The sequence below is a fragment of the Patella vulgata genome, chromosome 7 (assembly GCF_932274485.2).
Source record: "Patella vulgata chromosome 7, xgPatVulg1.2, whole genome shotgun sequence".
NCBI classification, from domain to species: Eukaryota; Metazoa; Mollusca; class Gastropoda; family Patellidae; genus Patella; species Patella vulgata.
The window spans coordinates 7051412-7068521 of NC_065885.2; the positions used below are offsets into that span (position 1 = coordinate 7051412).

The 17110-nt window shown below is 35.8% G+C and overlaps 1 protein-coding gene across 1 annotated transcript; it reads right to left on the minus strand.

Moving 5' to 3' along the window:
* Positions 1-4164: 4164 nt before the first annotated feature.
* Positions 4165-13068, minus strand: LOC126826952 (uncharacterized). The gene is made up of 2 exons (XM_050556116.2): positions 12913-13068; positions 4165-5460 (listed from the first exon to the last, which is right to left on the minus strand). The coding sequence occupies exons 1-2, from the start codon at positions 12922-12924 to the stop codon at positions 4321-4323; spliced, it is 1152 nt and encodes a 383-aa protein (XP_050412073.1). The 5' UTR covers positions 12925-13068; the 3' UTR covers positions 4165-4320.
* Between the last annotated feature and the right edge of the window lie 4042 nt (positions 13069-17110).

Genomic DNA, 17110 nt, shown 5'->3' on the forward strand with positions numbered 1-17110 from the left:
CATCGTCTGAAATCAATTAGCTTCAGACGTACTATATGGAATTATGATAAGGCTGACTTTGACCAACTACGACGTGACGCTGGGAGTATCCTATGGGACTCCACTATTGATAAAAATTATATTGACATTACATGTGCCGCCTTCACAAGCGAGTTTATAAATTTGGCAAGAACACATATCCCAAACAAAACTGCAACCATTAGATCAAAAGACAAACTTTGGATGAAGAACACTATTCGGAAAATGAGCAAAAAGAAAAACAAAATTCACCGAAAAGCAGTAAAATCATTGGCAAAAAATTAGAAATATAAGGAATGACTATATTAGCATGATTAGAAAATTAAAAAAAGAATATTTTGAAAAATTAGATCAGAAATTAAATGATAATCAAAATTGGTGGCATATAGTCAACTCATTTGTGAAGGGTCAAAATTCAGAAAAGGGGATATTCCACCTCTTATGAATAATAGGGTTCATTATTTTAATCCGAAGGACAAAGCCAATTGTTTAAATGAATACTGTATTAACCAATCACAGTATGACTACACAAATGCACAACCTCCTGAACTCGAACAAATTCCCTCTTCACTTTGGCACCTAAAATTAACACCTAAAGAAGTTGAAGACATGATTTCCATTATTGATACCTCAAAAACTACAGGCCCAGATAACATCAGTGGAAAATTCCTAAAATCCATCTGCTTCGAAATTAGTAAACCTTTATGTAACATATTTAATCTTTCACTTGAGCTAAAAACCGTTCCTAATATTTGGACATCAGCAAACGTAACGACAATTCATAAAAAAAGGCGACCAATCACTATGCGGAAATTACAGACCGTTTTCTTTATTGATCATGAGCATCATAATCAAAATTTTCGAAAAATGCATCTACAAACATGTATTTAACTTCTTTAAGGGTCACAATATTATTACTAAGTTGCAAAGCGGATTTTTTTGCAAGAAGACTCAACTACTTACCAACTAATAGATCTTGTGCACTTCTTCTGTCAAGCCATCGACCAAGGTCAATATACGAGAACGGTGTTTTGTGACATCAGTAAAGCTTTTGACAAAGTTTGGCATGCTGCCATAAGTTTGAGGCCGTTGGGATCAGACGAGACATATTAGAATGGTTCAGAAACTACTTGTCTAACAGACAACAGATGGTTATTGTTAACGGAGCCTCCTCCGAGCCATTAACGGCCCCCGCTGGTGTTCCGCAGGGCTACTTTTCATTATATACATCAACGATATTGTAAACAGAATAAAATCAACCATTAGATTATTTGCTGGTGACACTAGTCTATACATAAAAATAACTGAGCCAACCGAATGTGCGGAAGTCTTAAATGGTGATCTAGAGAGAATAAACCTTTGGGCTAAGACGTGGCTTGTATCTTTTAACCTGCTGAAAACTGAAACACTAGCACTAGCAAATAAAAAGAATCCATTTCTTCCGACACTAAATCTAGACAATGTTGCAATTAAAGAAGTTTCTGAGCACAATCACCTGGTGCTGACTTTCCAAATAAACTGCAAGTGGGATACTCGGATAAATAGGATTTTGGCTAAAACAGAAGGCGACATAAATTAATTTTATTCTACAAAATCATAAACCATATCACTCCCGAATACTTATTTCAACTGATACCACTTAATATAAATTCTTATCGCCTACGAAACCAAAGCAACATCCCAACATATTTCTGCAGAACTTCTTTTTTTCTTCTTCTTTTATACCATCTACAATTAGAGAATGGAATCACTCGATCTTTCTACTAGAAACTTACCTACTTTATCCTCTTTTAAATCCAAACTCGGCTACCTTGATCAAATTATACCCACATCATACTACTCTGGCAGCTGGAAAAATCAAATTCACCATTCTCGCCTTCGACTCTCTTGCAGTGATTTAAACGGACATCGTTTTCTCAGACATATTTCTGACAGCCCTACATGCGATTGTGGTCACGCCTTTGAAGACTTCTGAACATTTTCTTTTAATTTGCCCCTTACATCCTTACATCCAGATGCACGATCTGCGACAATATCAAAACTCCTAAAACACTATCGAAATTCTCAAAACTTATTATTCGGAACGGAAGACAGAAACAATTCTGAAAAAAAATTTCTGCAGTACATAACTTCCTCGACATCTCCCAAAGATTTTGAAAATCCCGTATGAAAATGTTTGAAATATAAATATTATGATTATGGTTTGTACATATCGTGTATATAGTGTGTATAGCCATCTTATGATTTAATCATTCCTATACTTTACTTTTCGATATATATTTTTGTTTGCACTTTTATGGAAAGGGGGGTCTATAGGATTCTACCTGTTCTCCAAACCAGTTCCTGTGAATAAATATGGTTTACAAAAAAAACCCAACATTCTCAATGGCTATGGTACCCTCGCTTGGCAGGCCTTTCATCGGCTGTGTCCGATAGTGACGTCAGTGACTAACGGTAAACGTTAGCTTGGTCGGTCATTTATTGATTTAATTTTAAATGGGCAACTGTTTAAATCCAAGCTGTATCCATGCCACCCGAGGTTCTACAGAGTTGATATTGAGCTTGCCATGTAAATAAAGGTCTAATTAATAATTTCGATAACATCTTAAGCCCAAATAAAGACTTGCAATAGGCAGATTAAGCTCTTGCATAATGTATGTTTAATAGATTTGCTACTGTTCTGCTTCGGTTGGGTTAATGAAGACGGGTATACGCCATCCATTGTGTTATGGGAGACATTTTACCTGGACAGCGGCGTTACGACCTACTCTTATTTCGAATTTAAACTGTCACGAATTCTTTTAACAGCACGTCAATATGTTTTTCGTCCCATCCGAACGACTATGTGTTAACATGTTCTAAACAACTTTTTATTTTGTATCATGACATAAACAGTCGATAGGATACATGACCAGGATACGATAAACAGTCGATAGGATACGATGACCAGGATCGAATTGCCCTAGGGCTAGCTCATCAGTTGAACCCCAGATACCTTCGGGCCATAGGTCAATGGTAAACCCAACCCCAACGATAATCTGTACAAATTAAATTAAATAGAATAGTAATTGTTTTTCCATGAAAAGTTTGGTATTTGATTATGTCCAAATTATTAAATGTCATTTAAAAAATATATTGGAATTATTAAAATAAACAAAAGGAAAGATGAGCAAATATTTGGACATGGTTATTATTAATTTATGAAAATCAAATCATCATATTTCTTAAGTACAACGCTTGAAAACTTCAATTCTTAATTTGGTAGGCTACAAACATTGTTTACTATTTGTGGTCGAAAGATCGTGTACCCGGTGCATTGGAGATCACAAGGTCTATTGCTGTGTCAAGTGGCGTAGTTTATATTCAAAAGTAAAACGTGACGGGGACCATGGTCGCCGGTCCATCCTAGCTGGATGCCTCTCCCCATCCTCCGCTTCACTCCCACGGCTAATAAAGACCGCGCCCACCTGGTCACATGTGTCCGGAAGAGTAAGCTTATCCCGCCTGGTGCAACACCCGCCATAGCTACATCCAAACTATTAAACGAAAACTCGGTAAAATAGCACAATGGCCAATGGACTTTCCGTATGCAAAATTCACGTGATGAATAGTTTTAACAGATGTGGTAGACACAATATCAGGAAGATAGTATATGCGTTAATTAAATATATCTTGAATAATAGCCGAAAGATTCATAAACTTAATGATTATTTAAATATACCCAACAGAATTAACATAAAGTTTTACCTGTATTAACACAGCCTTTGTTAAATTAGCTAAGTCCGTAACTCAATATCATTCAAAATCTTCGACATTGAAAACACGATTTTTTTTGCAATTTAAATCAGCATTGGTGTTGTGATCTTACCTGAAAAAGATGGGATTCTGATATCCAATATTTAAGACAAAATAAACATTTTACCATTGGTACACGAATCGTGTACCATAATGCGTTTCAGCACCATTTGTAATAATGCCACAAGTCATGTCAAACGGTGATATCGTGTTCTTATTTGGAGAGCATGCGCAATAAATAATATCGGCGTTGACTGGAATAACCAGACGCTAGAAACTGACATGCGGTTGAGACTTTTGACGTATTTCGCCGAACATAACTGATGACAATACACAGTAAAACGGACACGATTGAATGTAAAACAGTTTATATAAATTCATATTACATTATTATATGTGTTGCGACCCATTTGTGCCAATTTCTAGGTCCAAAATATTAGCGATTAAGCTCCTTTAAATTAACACGTTGAATCATACCCCCCGCCCCCCATCTCTCTCTGTGTAGGGTTACCCCGTAACATGATATAACTCTTTCATTGTACTTGGTCTACAGGGAATTATACCAGTATGGTTTCTCAACAGACAGAACGTGTCATCATCCTTTCCTCGAACATAGGCTGCCATGCGACTAAATCCACTAAAACTAATCATTAAAACATCACATTTCATTAATATTTGCTGATCAACCACAACCTTTCTAAATCCTTCACAATCCCTCTGACCACTGGCCCTTTCAAAGTGAATTATCTGCCCCTTGTTATCTACCATTTGATCAGGAAATAAGTTTCTCGCGCGTGTTACGTCACTTTCTGAATCTGACGTAAAAAATATCCTGTATATATTAGGGTTGTTATAATGAAGTAAAAACTTCCACACGTGCAAAACGTCCTCGTCGGATACTCTCACTTGAGAATCATTGGGTATAGTAGGGTTACGTCCCCTTCTCACGTGAGCACAAACCAATTTGTGTTTTTCAGATGGTAACGCTATTTTCATAAACGTATCTATTAATTTTTGGGAGTCCGGAGCTAAGGTGAATAACTCTTTTATAATCTTAGCATAGACTTGATCACGTGACAGGTGTTTCATCCACGAAAGCTGTGTGTTGTACAATTTGTTCTGTTTCAACCCATCCACGTAATCTAAGTTTGCCCGAAAATAAACAATGGGTTTTTTAAACTCGACGTTAAAATCCATTTCTTTTATGTTGCTGTAGAATTGAGTGGACCCGACGTAGAAATGATTTGAAATACTTGACTTCTTTAACACGGGGTTGAAATCCCAATTTATGATATTAGGTTGTATTATGGAACTTAAATTGCATGGAATGTCGGTTATCCGGATACCAAATTTACGGTTCGTGAGAGTGGATAAAATGTAGCCGGTTACAATCCCCTTTAAGCGATCTGTCCAACCGCCGCATATACCGCTTCCGCCACAATGATATATCAAATAGCGACTCGTGCTGTTCGTTTCCACAGTATGCTTATCGGGAGGATTTTCTCGGACATAAATATCCCAATTTTGGTTCCGTTTCACCTGTTTATCGTTGCTGGTGTTATCTTCGGTGTTCCGTACATTTGGTAAAATATTAAAGCTGATTAGAAGCACACATAGACACACCGAAACAGCAAACATCACGCATCGCTGTAAAATATACAAAATATATTGTGATTTAATTAAAACCTGTTATCACGAATCTATCTCATTCAATAATCAGATAAGTAAGTCCCCTCAAGCATCTTAATTAATAAATAGTTTATGGAGTCTTTGCTCTAGGATTTGTGAAACTGGTGTGGAGGTGGACGTATTGTTTGTGTTACTAGGCAACGCTGGAATAATTCTCATACATCCGGTTGGCACTGATTAAAAACTAAAGTAGCACAGTCATTTTTTTAAAATTCATATTTTTTTTAAAATAAAAACCTACTATAGGCCCATTGCGGTCGTCTACAAACTTACTGAATCGTACAAACATCCACATTTCTAAAATACGACATTTGAAAATTCTAATTCTTAAATTAGTTGGCTACCAAGATAAAGTTTGTTTACAGTATGTGATGCTATAGGGAGATAAAGGTTAAAGTACATAGACGAATTGTCGCTTTAATGGTTGTAATTTATTGCGCGTAATGGTCTCTATTCTTTATTATTCGCGGCATTATTTTTGGGGGTTGGATGGCCGAATGGTTAGCACGCGCGCGCTGTATCATGAGGCCTGTCATTGAGTCAACTGGCGTGGTTTCGAATCCCCGGTTGTACGTGACAAGGAGTAGGGTTGCCTGTCCAGCCTCGTGGGTTTTCTCCGGGTCCTCCGGTTTCCTCCCACTGCTAAAGACCCCTACGCGCAAGCGAATTATTGAAATAAAATTAAACCATATGTTAGTCCCGAAATGACCTAGTCTGTGTCGAGTGGACGTTAAACCCCATCTCTCTCTCTCATTATTATTTAAACATACATTATGGAAGACCTGCAATGTTTAATTAAATAAAAATAAAATGGGGTGTAAAAAATATTATGACCTAGACATAAGCAAGTTATATATATCACGTAAACCGAAATGAAATGGGGTTTAGCGTCCTACTGTTTTGCTCCGGACTGGGCTAATGAAGACGGGCATACGCCATACAGTGTGCTATGAGGGAAATTTTGCCCGGACAGCGGCACTACGGCCTACTCTTATATCGACTTCCAACTGTCAAGGGATCTTTTACGTGCACGCCAATGTGTACACAGGACCTCAGTTTTTCGTGTCATCCGAAAGACTAGACAACTGTCCTTGTCAGGCCCTCCGCCCTGCACCCTTCCTCGGCCAATGCAGGGATCGAACACCTGACCTCCAGGCTAGCGAGCCAGCGTCTTAACCACTTAGCCACCGTGACCCGCCATCAAGTAAACCAATGGAAATATTTGATAATTTGATACAGGAAATGACCTATAGGTTGATAAATATGTTGTTTTGGTGGGCATAAACATATCATATTCTCTCTTGATCATGAAACTGCACCAAGGGTCACGGAATTAGGCAATAATCGCAGCTTGTATACAAGAGAGCGAGAGAGAGAGAGAGAGAGAGCGAGAGAGAGGGAGAGTTTAACGTACACTCGACACAAACTAGGTCATTTCGTGACTAACATATGGTTTAATTTTATTTCAATAATTCGCTTGCGCGTGGTGGTCTTTGGCAGTGGGGGGAAACCGGAGGACCCGGAGAAAACCCACGAGGTTGCACTGGTGACCCTACTCCTTGTCACGTACAACCGGAGAATCGAAAACACGCCAGATGGCTCAATGACAGACACCAACCTCGTGGGTTTTCTCCGGGTTCTCCTGTTTCCTCCCACTGCTTAAGACCCCTACGCGCAAGCGAATTATTGAAATAAAATTAAACCATATGTTAGTCCCGAAATGACCTAGTTTGTGTCGAGTGGACGTTAAACCCCATCTCTCTCTCTCTCTCTCTCTCTCTCTCTCTCTCAATGACAGACCTTATGATACAACGCGCATGTGCTAACCATTAGTTTAAACAATATTTTATTCAATAAACTGAATTGGATTGAACAACAGGCAAGGCCTATATAAGTTCTCTCCAAACATATAAAATAGTTAAATCTTATGTTTACAATACAGTGGTGACATATGTACAGACAGTGAGTAACAAACATATATACATTTTGAAGTGTAATTTTAAGTTTTAAATGTTAAAGTTTTAAAATCTCTTGCCGTCTTTTATGTATTTTTGCACTATTTCAAATATGTTGGAATTGGTATTATCTGAAAGAGAGGGGTTGCCATATAGGATCAGGTCAATTGTAACATTTTGATTAAGGTGGTGTAGATTATTTTTTAGAATTTTTCTTGGGGCAGAGTAGGCTGGACATATGAAAAAATAATGGTAATTATCTTCGTCTGCAGAATTACACCTAGGGCACATCTTTGTGTCACTAATAAAATGGTAGAATAAGTGATTATTTAAGTTACTAGCTTTATTTCTTAATTGGCAATGGATAAAATTCTCTTTCCTATTTCCAGTATTATAATATAGTAGTGGTCTAATTAAAGGATACACGCGTGAAAGGCCCAATTTGAATGTACTTAACGTTTGTGAAGTTTTAATATTTTTCAGGTAAGTTGTTCCAAAGTTTAATTGTGCAGGGAAAGAAACTATTAGAATATGAACTCGTTTTACAAAATGGTAGATTGAGGTTCAGATTTTCATTTCGAAGGTTATAATTTGATACAGACGGTTCAAATTTTTTAAAGGCTTCAGATAGATAAGTGGGACTTAGGTTATTCTTTATTTTGTATAAGTAAATTAATTTGTGTTTTATTCTGCGATTAGACAATGATTACCAACCAAGCTCTTTGTATAAATTGTTTTTAGATGAATTTCTTCTAAGGCCAGTTATTATTCTACCTGCTTCAGTTTGAACACTTTCTAATAGATCAGAATCCTTCTTTGAACAGTTATCCCATACAATATCGGCATATTCTAAAATCGGACGAATAAAAGCAAAATATATTTTGTTAAGTGAAATTCTGTTAATTTTGTATTTCAGTATACGCAAAATATTTAGTCGACCACAAGCTTTCTGGTATATATTTGAAATGTGTTTTGACCATAATGCATTAGACTGAAATGTTATTCCCAAATGACAATGAGTAGTTACGTTTTCAACTTTTGTATTTTCAAAAATAACGTCTGGATGGATTGAATTTTTCCTAGTAAAAATAATATCTTTAGTTTTATTGGGGTTAAAAGTTATACACCATTGTTTAGCCCACGATGAGATAATATTCAGATCTTCAGTCATAGAGTTCGCGCTACTTAGAGGATCATTATGAATAATGGTAAAAAGTGAAGTATCATCGGCGAATAGCCTTATGTTGTTAGTAATATTATCGGAGATATCATTTAAATAAATTAAAAATAGGAAAGGACCCAGCACACTTCCCTGGGGGACTCCAGAATCAGTATACAAATAGTTTGATTTGAAACCTTCTAAAACTACGCATTGTTGTCTATTACTTAAATAGTGTTCAATCCATTTACATAATATTTCATTAACTCCATATTGTTTTAATTTAGACAATAAGCCTATATGCCAAACTTTGTCAAACGCTTTTGATACATCACAAAATATAAATCGAATTTGCTTTCCTTTATCAAGATTACTAATTATAACATCATAAATTTCTAAAAGTTGGTTTATTGTAGAATCATTAGGTTGAAAACCAGACTGATACTTATATAACAGGTTATTTTCTTTTATAAAATTATAAAGATTTTTGAATAAGATTTTCTCTAGTATTTTACACAATGAACATGTTAATGAAATTGGTCTATAGTTTTCAGGGAACTGCGGATCACCCTTTCCTTTATACGCTGCAATGATATGTGAAGTCCTCCAGATATCAGGTAATAATTGGAGTTCTAATGAAAGATTAAAAAGTTTAGTGAGAGGGCTTGTGATTGATGGAGTTATCTTTTTCAATACAGCTGGACTGATATTATCGGGACCAGAAGGTTTTGAACAGTTAAGAATTAGTAACTGGTCTTTCACTTCTTGCTCACTTACAATAAAATTTTGTAGTTCGTTGTTACTGCGAGAAGCAAAGTATGGAAGGTCAGGTACATCATTTAATTTTGAAATCGAAGCAAAATAAGAGTTTAGGATGTTTGCCTTATCAAGTGGGTGTGTGTAAACACAGTTTTCAAATAATAATGGGGAGGTTTGTACCTTTACATTAACATAATTTGTAATAGATTTAGCTATTTTCCACCATTTATTTGGTTGCAAGGTTTTATTATTTATTTGTTGTTCTAATTTCTCTTTAAAACTATTTTTAGCTTCCCTAATTAATGTTATTACTTGATTTCTTATTTTTCTAAATAATAGCCAATGATTAGGACTATTTGTTTTTTTGGCGCGTCTGTGTGCTCTATTTCGTTTTCGAATTTTTATACGTATGGCGTTATTCATAAATGGCTTATCATTTGGTCTTATAGTTACTACTTTTGTTGGGATATATTGTACTAATGCTTTATTTAAAACATCTAAAAAGCTTTGATAAATTTTATTAATATCATCATTTTTAAAAACATTTTTTGACCAATCGACAGTTAATAATTCGTTATTTAAACCTTCATAATCTGCAAGTTTATAATTTCTAATAGTTCTTTTGTATGTTAATTGTTTGTATGTTTTTATATTTAAAGATAAGGTTATTGGTGAATGTGTACTGCATATAGGAGCATTAACATTAGTATCTGATATAAGGGATTTCCTATTGGTAATAAAAAGATCAATGCATGAACCTGGGAGCGTTGTGAAATTAGTCGGTTCTTTTATCAGATTTTCAAGATTTAATCTTTGTAATAGTTTTTTAAATTTAGCACAATTACTTGAATTACTTAAATGTTGATATTAAAATCCCCCGTTAGGATAAAAGAGGAACCTCTATCTAATGCATTAGATAACGTATCGTAAAATATGTCCCAAAAGGCAACCTTTGTATTTGGGGGTCTATATATTACCCCGAGTAGGAATTTGGTGTAATCAGTAAATATGTCTATAAAAATTTATTCAATATCAGAGTTTATGAGATCATGCCTAATCTGAAAGTGTAGATTATTTTTTATATAAACAACAACCCCACCCCCATGCCTGTTTCTATCTATTCTAACTGGACTTCTATAACCGGGCAGTAAAATCATTGAATCATTAATAGTGTTGTCTAAATGAGATTCAGTAATACATATTATATCATAGTTGGAGAATTCAGCTTCAATTATATCTAGTTTTGGCAATAAACTACATACATTATTGTGGACAATGGAAATGTTCCCTGTATTTAATGTATTAAACGGACCAGGGTTTTGTTCTATGCAACCGACAATTAACAAAGTTTTAATTACCAGCAATAGATGCATATTTATACCATAACACGAGATAGGATGTAAGATCACATATAAGGCATGTTGATCGTTCCGTTTGAGAGGCCAAATAGTATTAGTTTTAATCGTGGCTGTCATTAAGTAATATTTTACGTTCACATGTAAGATCGGAACAATCAGACATATATTTATATATATTTAGGTACGTATGCATAATGAGATATGGCTTCATATTAGAGATTTCTTTAAATATGTAGTTAATACATTTTACACTCCTAGAAGTTAGATACATGGAATAACGAAAATGAGACAAACAAATATACAATATACTACATAACAATAATGAAAACATCAGAACAGTATTTACAATCACAATTACAAACAAATTCATACTTATATCGAGGTATGAGTTTACATCTCCAACAGATAAATTACTTACAATGTACTTAAATTGTATTTCAAGTTTTGGAGTCGAGTAATATTAGTGTATGGGGGGGGGGGGGCTAATCATATATGCAAGATGCAAGTAGGTAAAGTTCGTTGATAGTGATCTAAATGATCTTTAATATTACATCTACAGTAACAAGGATAATTGGATGAAAGTGTGCTATTCGATCAATATCTCAAAATATTTTCAATGTCAGAGTACTTTTCTATGTAGAATACTGTTGAGTACAAGATTTCTGTATAATTTAATTGATTCTAGTTCGTAAAAAGATATTCAATATACCTATAATAGGTTGTGTCAATAACTACAATATTATCTTTGTATTAGTACAAATAAGGTTGTTGGGGTTTTTTTTTTTGTCTCTAACTTCAATAATTTAAGTTAGTGAACTTTCATCAGGATATAGTATTATTTGATATATCATCTTTCATTCAACACTACTTTCATTTTGTTAGTGCTGGGTAATTATTAACTCTTTGTAAAATGCTATGTCATTTTGGTAAATCAATCAATATTTTTATATATATAGTAATCAAGTTAGAAATGACTAAAGTTAGGGGTATAATGTAAGCAGCATGCATTTTTGTTATTTGAAATACATTTGGAAGTTCGATGGCGCACATAGCATGTTAACATGTTAGTGTTAGTATTTACTTGTATGATCCTTTATAATCAACCTTATTTAACATTTTCATTCAGTTTTGGATTTGGTGTAGAAGTAAATAAACCTAAATCTAACAAGGAGTGTTGTCGTAACAAGGGGCTTGTTTGATTTAATTCAGCTATATTAACGGGTTGAGCTGTGGATACAGATGAAGTTGATCTAGCTGTTTGTTGGTTTAACATGGCTGATGCACTATTCAATGTCAGGTGATCGGGCTGATCAGTGTTCATTTGCTGTCAGGCCCTCCGTCCTGCACCCTTCCTCGGCCAATGCAGGGATCGAACACCTGACCTCCAGGCTAGCGAGCCAGCGTCTTAACCACTTAGCCACCGTGACCCGCCATCAAGTAAACCAATGGAAATATTTGATAATTTGATACAGGAAATGACCTATAGGTTGATAAATATGTTGTTTTGGTGGGCATAAACATATCATATTCTCTCTTGATCATGAAACTGCACCAAGGGTCACGGAATTAGGCAATAATCGCAGCTTGTATACAAGAGAGCGAGAGAGAGAGAGAGAGAGAGACAGAGAGAGAGTTTAACGTACACTCGACACAAACTAGGTCATTTCGTGACTAACATATGGTTTAATTTTATTTCAATAATTCGCTTGCGCGTGGTGGTCTTTGGCAGTGGGGGGAAACCGGAGGACCCGGAGAAAACCCACGAGGTTGCACTGGTGACCCTACTCCTTGTCACGTACAACCGGGGAATCGAAAACACGCCAGATGGCTCAATGACAGACACCAACCTCGTGGGTTTTTTCCGGGTTCTCCTGTTTCCTCCCACTGCTTAAGACCCCTACGCGCAAGCGAATTATTGAAATAAAATTAAACCATTTTTTAGTCCCGAAATGACCTAGTTTGTGTCGAGTGGGCGTTAAACCCCATTTCTCTCTCTCTCTCTCAATGACAGACCTTATGATACAACGCGCATGTGCTAACCATTCGGTCATCACCACCACCCCCACCCCAGCTGGTATACAAGGTATGAGACATGTCTATTCCATATTTGGAATTTGGAACTTTGATCAGTCTATGACGTAAACAAGAAAAAAGTCGTACAAATAAAATATTTACTAACCTTTATTTTCATTTTCAGATTTTTACTCCTCAATTTTCGTTTCGTGTCTAAAATTTATATAAAATATACTGGGTTTAAATGTAGTCGCCTGTCCAAGTCTCACAACATTCGACACTCACTGTTGATTGAATGTACACTGATATGGAGAAAGATAACACTGCGTAACGGCCCTGTGGGAAATTACAATGTTTCTTGTCGTGTTATCTGTAATGTATGTAGGCTACCACGTTTCAAATGATCTGATATAAAAACTAGCTAATCCCCTTAAGAATGCAGACAATGACCAGATTTACATTCGGGTTTGTCATTGTGCGACTGGATAATGTCGACTCTAGTAAAACAAGATCAGGTAGCCGACCATTTGTTCGCCTGGGTAACGTCGACTCATGTAAAACAAGATCAGGTGTAATATCATTAAGGTTATAGGATATAAGGTAGCCAGCCGAACGGTTCGTCAGTTTGAGTGATTTATTATTTGTTATGGGCAATTTCGTGACCAGTGGGATATATTATTTCATGTAAAACTAGTTTCAACTGGCACCTCGAATGTATGAATATAACCTTTTTTCAAGTCCATATTTAGGGTATCAGTTTGGGTCATCCCAGGGCTAAAATCGTCTGTTATGGCCAATTGCGTACTAAATGAGAAAATGAAATGAATGGGGGTTTAACGTCCTATGGTTCTGCTCCGAACTGGGCTAATGAAGACGGGCATATGCCATACAGTGTGCTGTGAGGGAAATTTGCCTGTACAACGGCACAACGGTCTACTCTTATATCGAATTCCAACTGTCAAGGGATCTTTTACATGTACGCCAATGTGTACATGGGACATCGGTTTGTCGTCCAATCCTTGTCAGGCCCTCCGTCGTGCATCAATGACAAGGGGGAACCGGAAAATCTAGATGAACTTTCTCGGCCAATGCAGGGATCGAATCTAAAATAAAGGATACGTACGCTGCGTCAAAACCCGAAGGCATAATGATCAAATCAGCCACATTACGCTTCTTTAACGACAAGCCTACAAATACCTCACCCTTATCCCAATTTACTAATTCGTCCCGGCTGGCTCTTAAATCAATATTGTGAATGCGAGGGAAAGACTATTGGGTTTAACACGATAACTTTGGTTCTAATTGGGTGAGAGCGATGAAACTTCGGGTATAGATTCATTATATCAATAACTTGACCGTGTTTGATGATGAGAATTTCTCCTTGGGCTAAGTAGCGATAAGCAATTTGATTGGTCAGGACTTTGGAACATATAACAACTCGTGCATTAATTGAGGTATAGATGATGTTCATTAGGTGAATGTCTTGATTGAGTTCAATGATGGAGAGTGTAAAGCTTCACTTCCAGGTACTTCAAAACCTAACTGAATTTGTTCGTGAACATCTTATGCTTAGACTAAGCATAGATAATCAGTATGACGTTTGAAAAAGATAAATGTGCAATAGATTAATATGTGTCATTATCGAATTTAGTCAAGGTACTGATGTAATGAAACTATACACCAAGTTTCATCATTCTCGCTTAATTAGAACTAAAGTTATCGTGTCCCAAAGCATCAATCAGTCAAATTGCTTATCCCTGATTACCCTACACGGTAATTGCTGACCTTCGAGCTCCACCAAGACATTCCTCTGATAAACACCTACACCAAGTTTGAACATTCGAGTTCAATAAGAAGGAAAGTTATTGTGTCCCAAAAAGTGTGACTGACAGACAGATGCATTCTAATAGTAACTTTCTTTCTTCGAAAAGCGGGGTACAATTAATCCATTTTCCGTGTGACAGAGATGAAACTTAGATTTTAAAAAGAATATGGGAAGCTTCGTAAAACTATACATTTATACGGATTTATAAGCATAATTTTGAACAAAAAAGGGAGTTTCAATAAAGATGGGGGATTCTAATTAGACAGTGGTTCTGCAATCACCAACTCCGCGGAAACAAGTTGACAAAGTGAAAGTTATTTCAATCGTAGAAGTATTTGGAGAAATTATTTAAAAAAAAAAATTAAAAACAAATGTTTGAATTTCAATTACTTATAAAGATTATTGAAAATACATGTATTACCTGTATCCCAGGGGCCTACAAGATTTTGTCCGGATCTGATGTAATAAAATCTGGCTTAACGCTCCGCTGTTCCGCTGCGACTGGGCTAATGAATACAGTATGCTAACAAACATAAAAAGATTTAAAATGTTTGAAAATAAAACATGAAGACGCTTTTTTGACAGTTTTAGGTGGTAAATTGGGGAATAAAATGGCGGTAGAATGAAATGTTCTTGTCATTGCCTTTTATTTTATACTTTTTGGATTTGCTAATTTTAGTTGACATTCTGACCCCAATTTTATTGTAGTTTCGGTCAATTGAGAATTTTCACATAATTTGTTATATAGATATGATGGTCATTCGTGTTTTAGAATTTTCAAAGTGAGCATTTGCTGATTGTATTGAATACGTTGATAGATCATTTCCTAGCAGCAAGTTTTTTTTGTTTTTTTTTAACATTTATACGGGTCCTCTAGTTTACCTTCATTGTCCAATAAGTCCTAACATCACGGCTTCAGATACATTTTCTAACTATTCTCCATTAATTTCTAATGACAAGCTGTTTGTGTTTGTCTGGTGTTTTGAAGCTATTAACACGACCTTTGTCTTTTTAGCATCCATTACCATATTATTGTCATAAGACCAAGTAAATACACTTAGTAGGTAGGTCCTCTTCAAGAGATATTTCTATATTAGCTAAATTGTAGCTGGAGTCTATATCTTAATAGTCCGATCGTTAATGTAAATCCGTCGGCTTTTCGGGTAGAAATCGTGGAATAAGCTTTATTTTGTAGGTTTTGATATTTGATTACAAAAACCAATGTTGACATTTTTTTTGAATAGGTCTTCACAGTATGGGAGGCCATTATTTGAGGGTAGCCATTTTGCGATAATATTCCAAATTATTTTTTATTTTCACCTTATTTATAATGTTATCGACATATCAACTGTGATTTGGCAATGTATTAATATTGGCGGCATTCATGACTATATCTCAGTTTTCCATCATTTCAGTATGATATTTCCAAGATGGCGTCCATTTTTAGCGGGAAAATCGGTCGATGTGCTGATTTCGATTAAGTAGTAGTGTTTGGTGTCAATATATATGTTTTCGGGGTCACAAATTCCATTCCTGACATTTACAACCTTGTAAAATGATCACATGTTCATATACTTAGCATATTACCAAGATGGCAGGCATTTATGGCGGGAAAATGAGACGATGTGTATAGATTTTGATTAAGTGGTAGTGTTTAGTGTCAATAGGCATTTTTGTGAACCGATTAGATTAGACCGATTAGCTATTATACGCATTTGTGAACCAAGTTGATTATGCTAATCGTTACATTTGTGAGACGATTTAACTCAACTGATTAGGCATATCGACCTGATCGTCCCAGGAGGTGTTTAGGCGATTAGATTTGACGTTTTCAAAATGGCGGAATGTTCGACATCGTAAGTAATTTTTAATGCTTATTATTGTTTTTCTCCATAAAAAAATGTTTTTTTAAAACGCATTTGATGTGTTTAAAGTAGCTAATTAAGTCTCTAACTCAATATCATCCAAAATCTTCAACATTGAAAACACGATTTATTTGTCAAATTATATCAACATTCATGTTGTGATCTTAACGGGAAAAGATGGGCTTTTGATATCCAATATTTAAGACAAAATAAGCATTTTACCATTGGTACACGAATCGTGTACCATAATGCGCTCCAGCCCTAGTTGTATCAAGAGACTCGAGGGACGAGGCTAGACACATTGCACCAAATCAAACGGCGTATGTAAACTGGAATAACCAGACGCTAGAAATTTGCACTCACTTGAGACTGCTGGCTTATTTCGCCGAACATAACTGATTTGAAATTGGAGTAAAAACGGAAACCATTGAATATAAATCAGTTTATATACATTTATATTACAGTATTATATGCATTGCGACCCACTTGTGTCAATTTCTAGGTCCCAAATGTTAGCGATTTAGCTCCTTTAATGTTATCTTTATAGTCCACAAGAATGTTAGATCACCTCTGGCTCTAAGCAATTTTAGGCGCTCTGGGTGCCAGCAGTGTCACTGTAATCTGTAGGTAACTTGGACTACACTTGAAACACACGCCCCCCCCCCCCTCGTCAT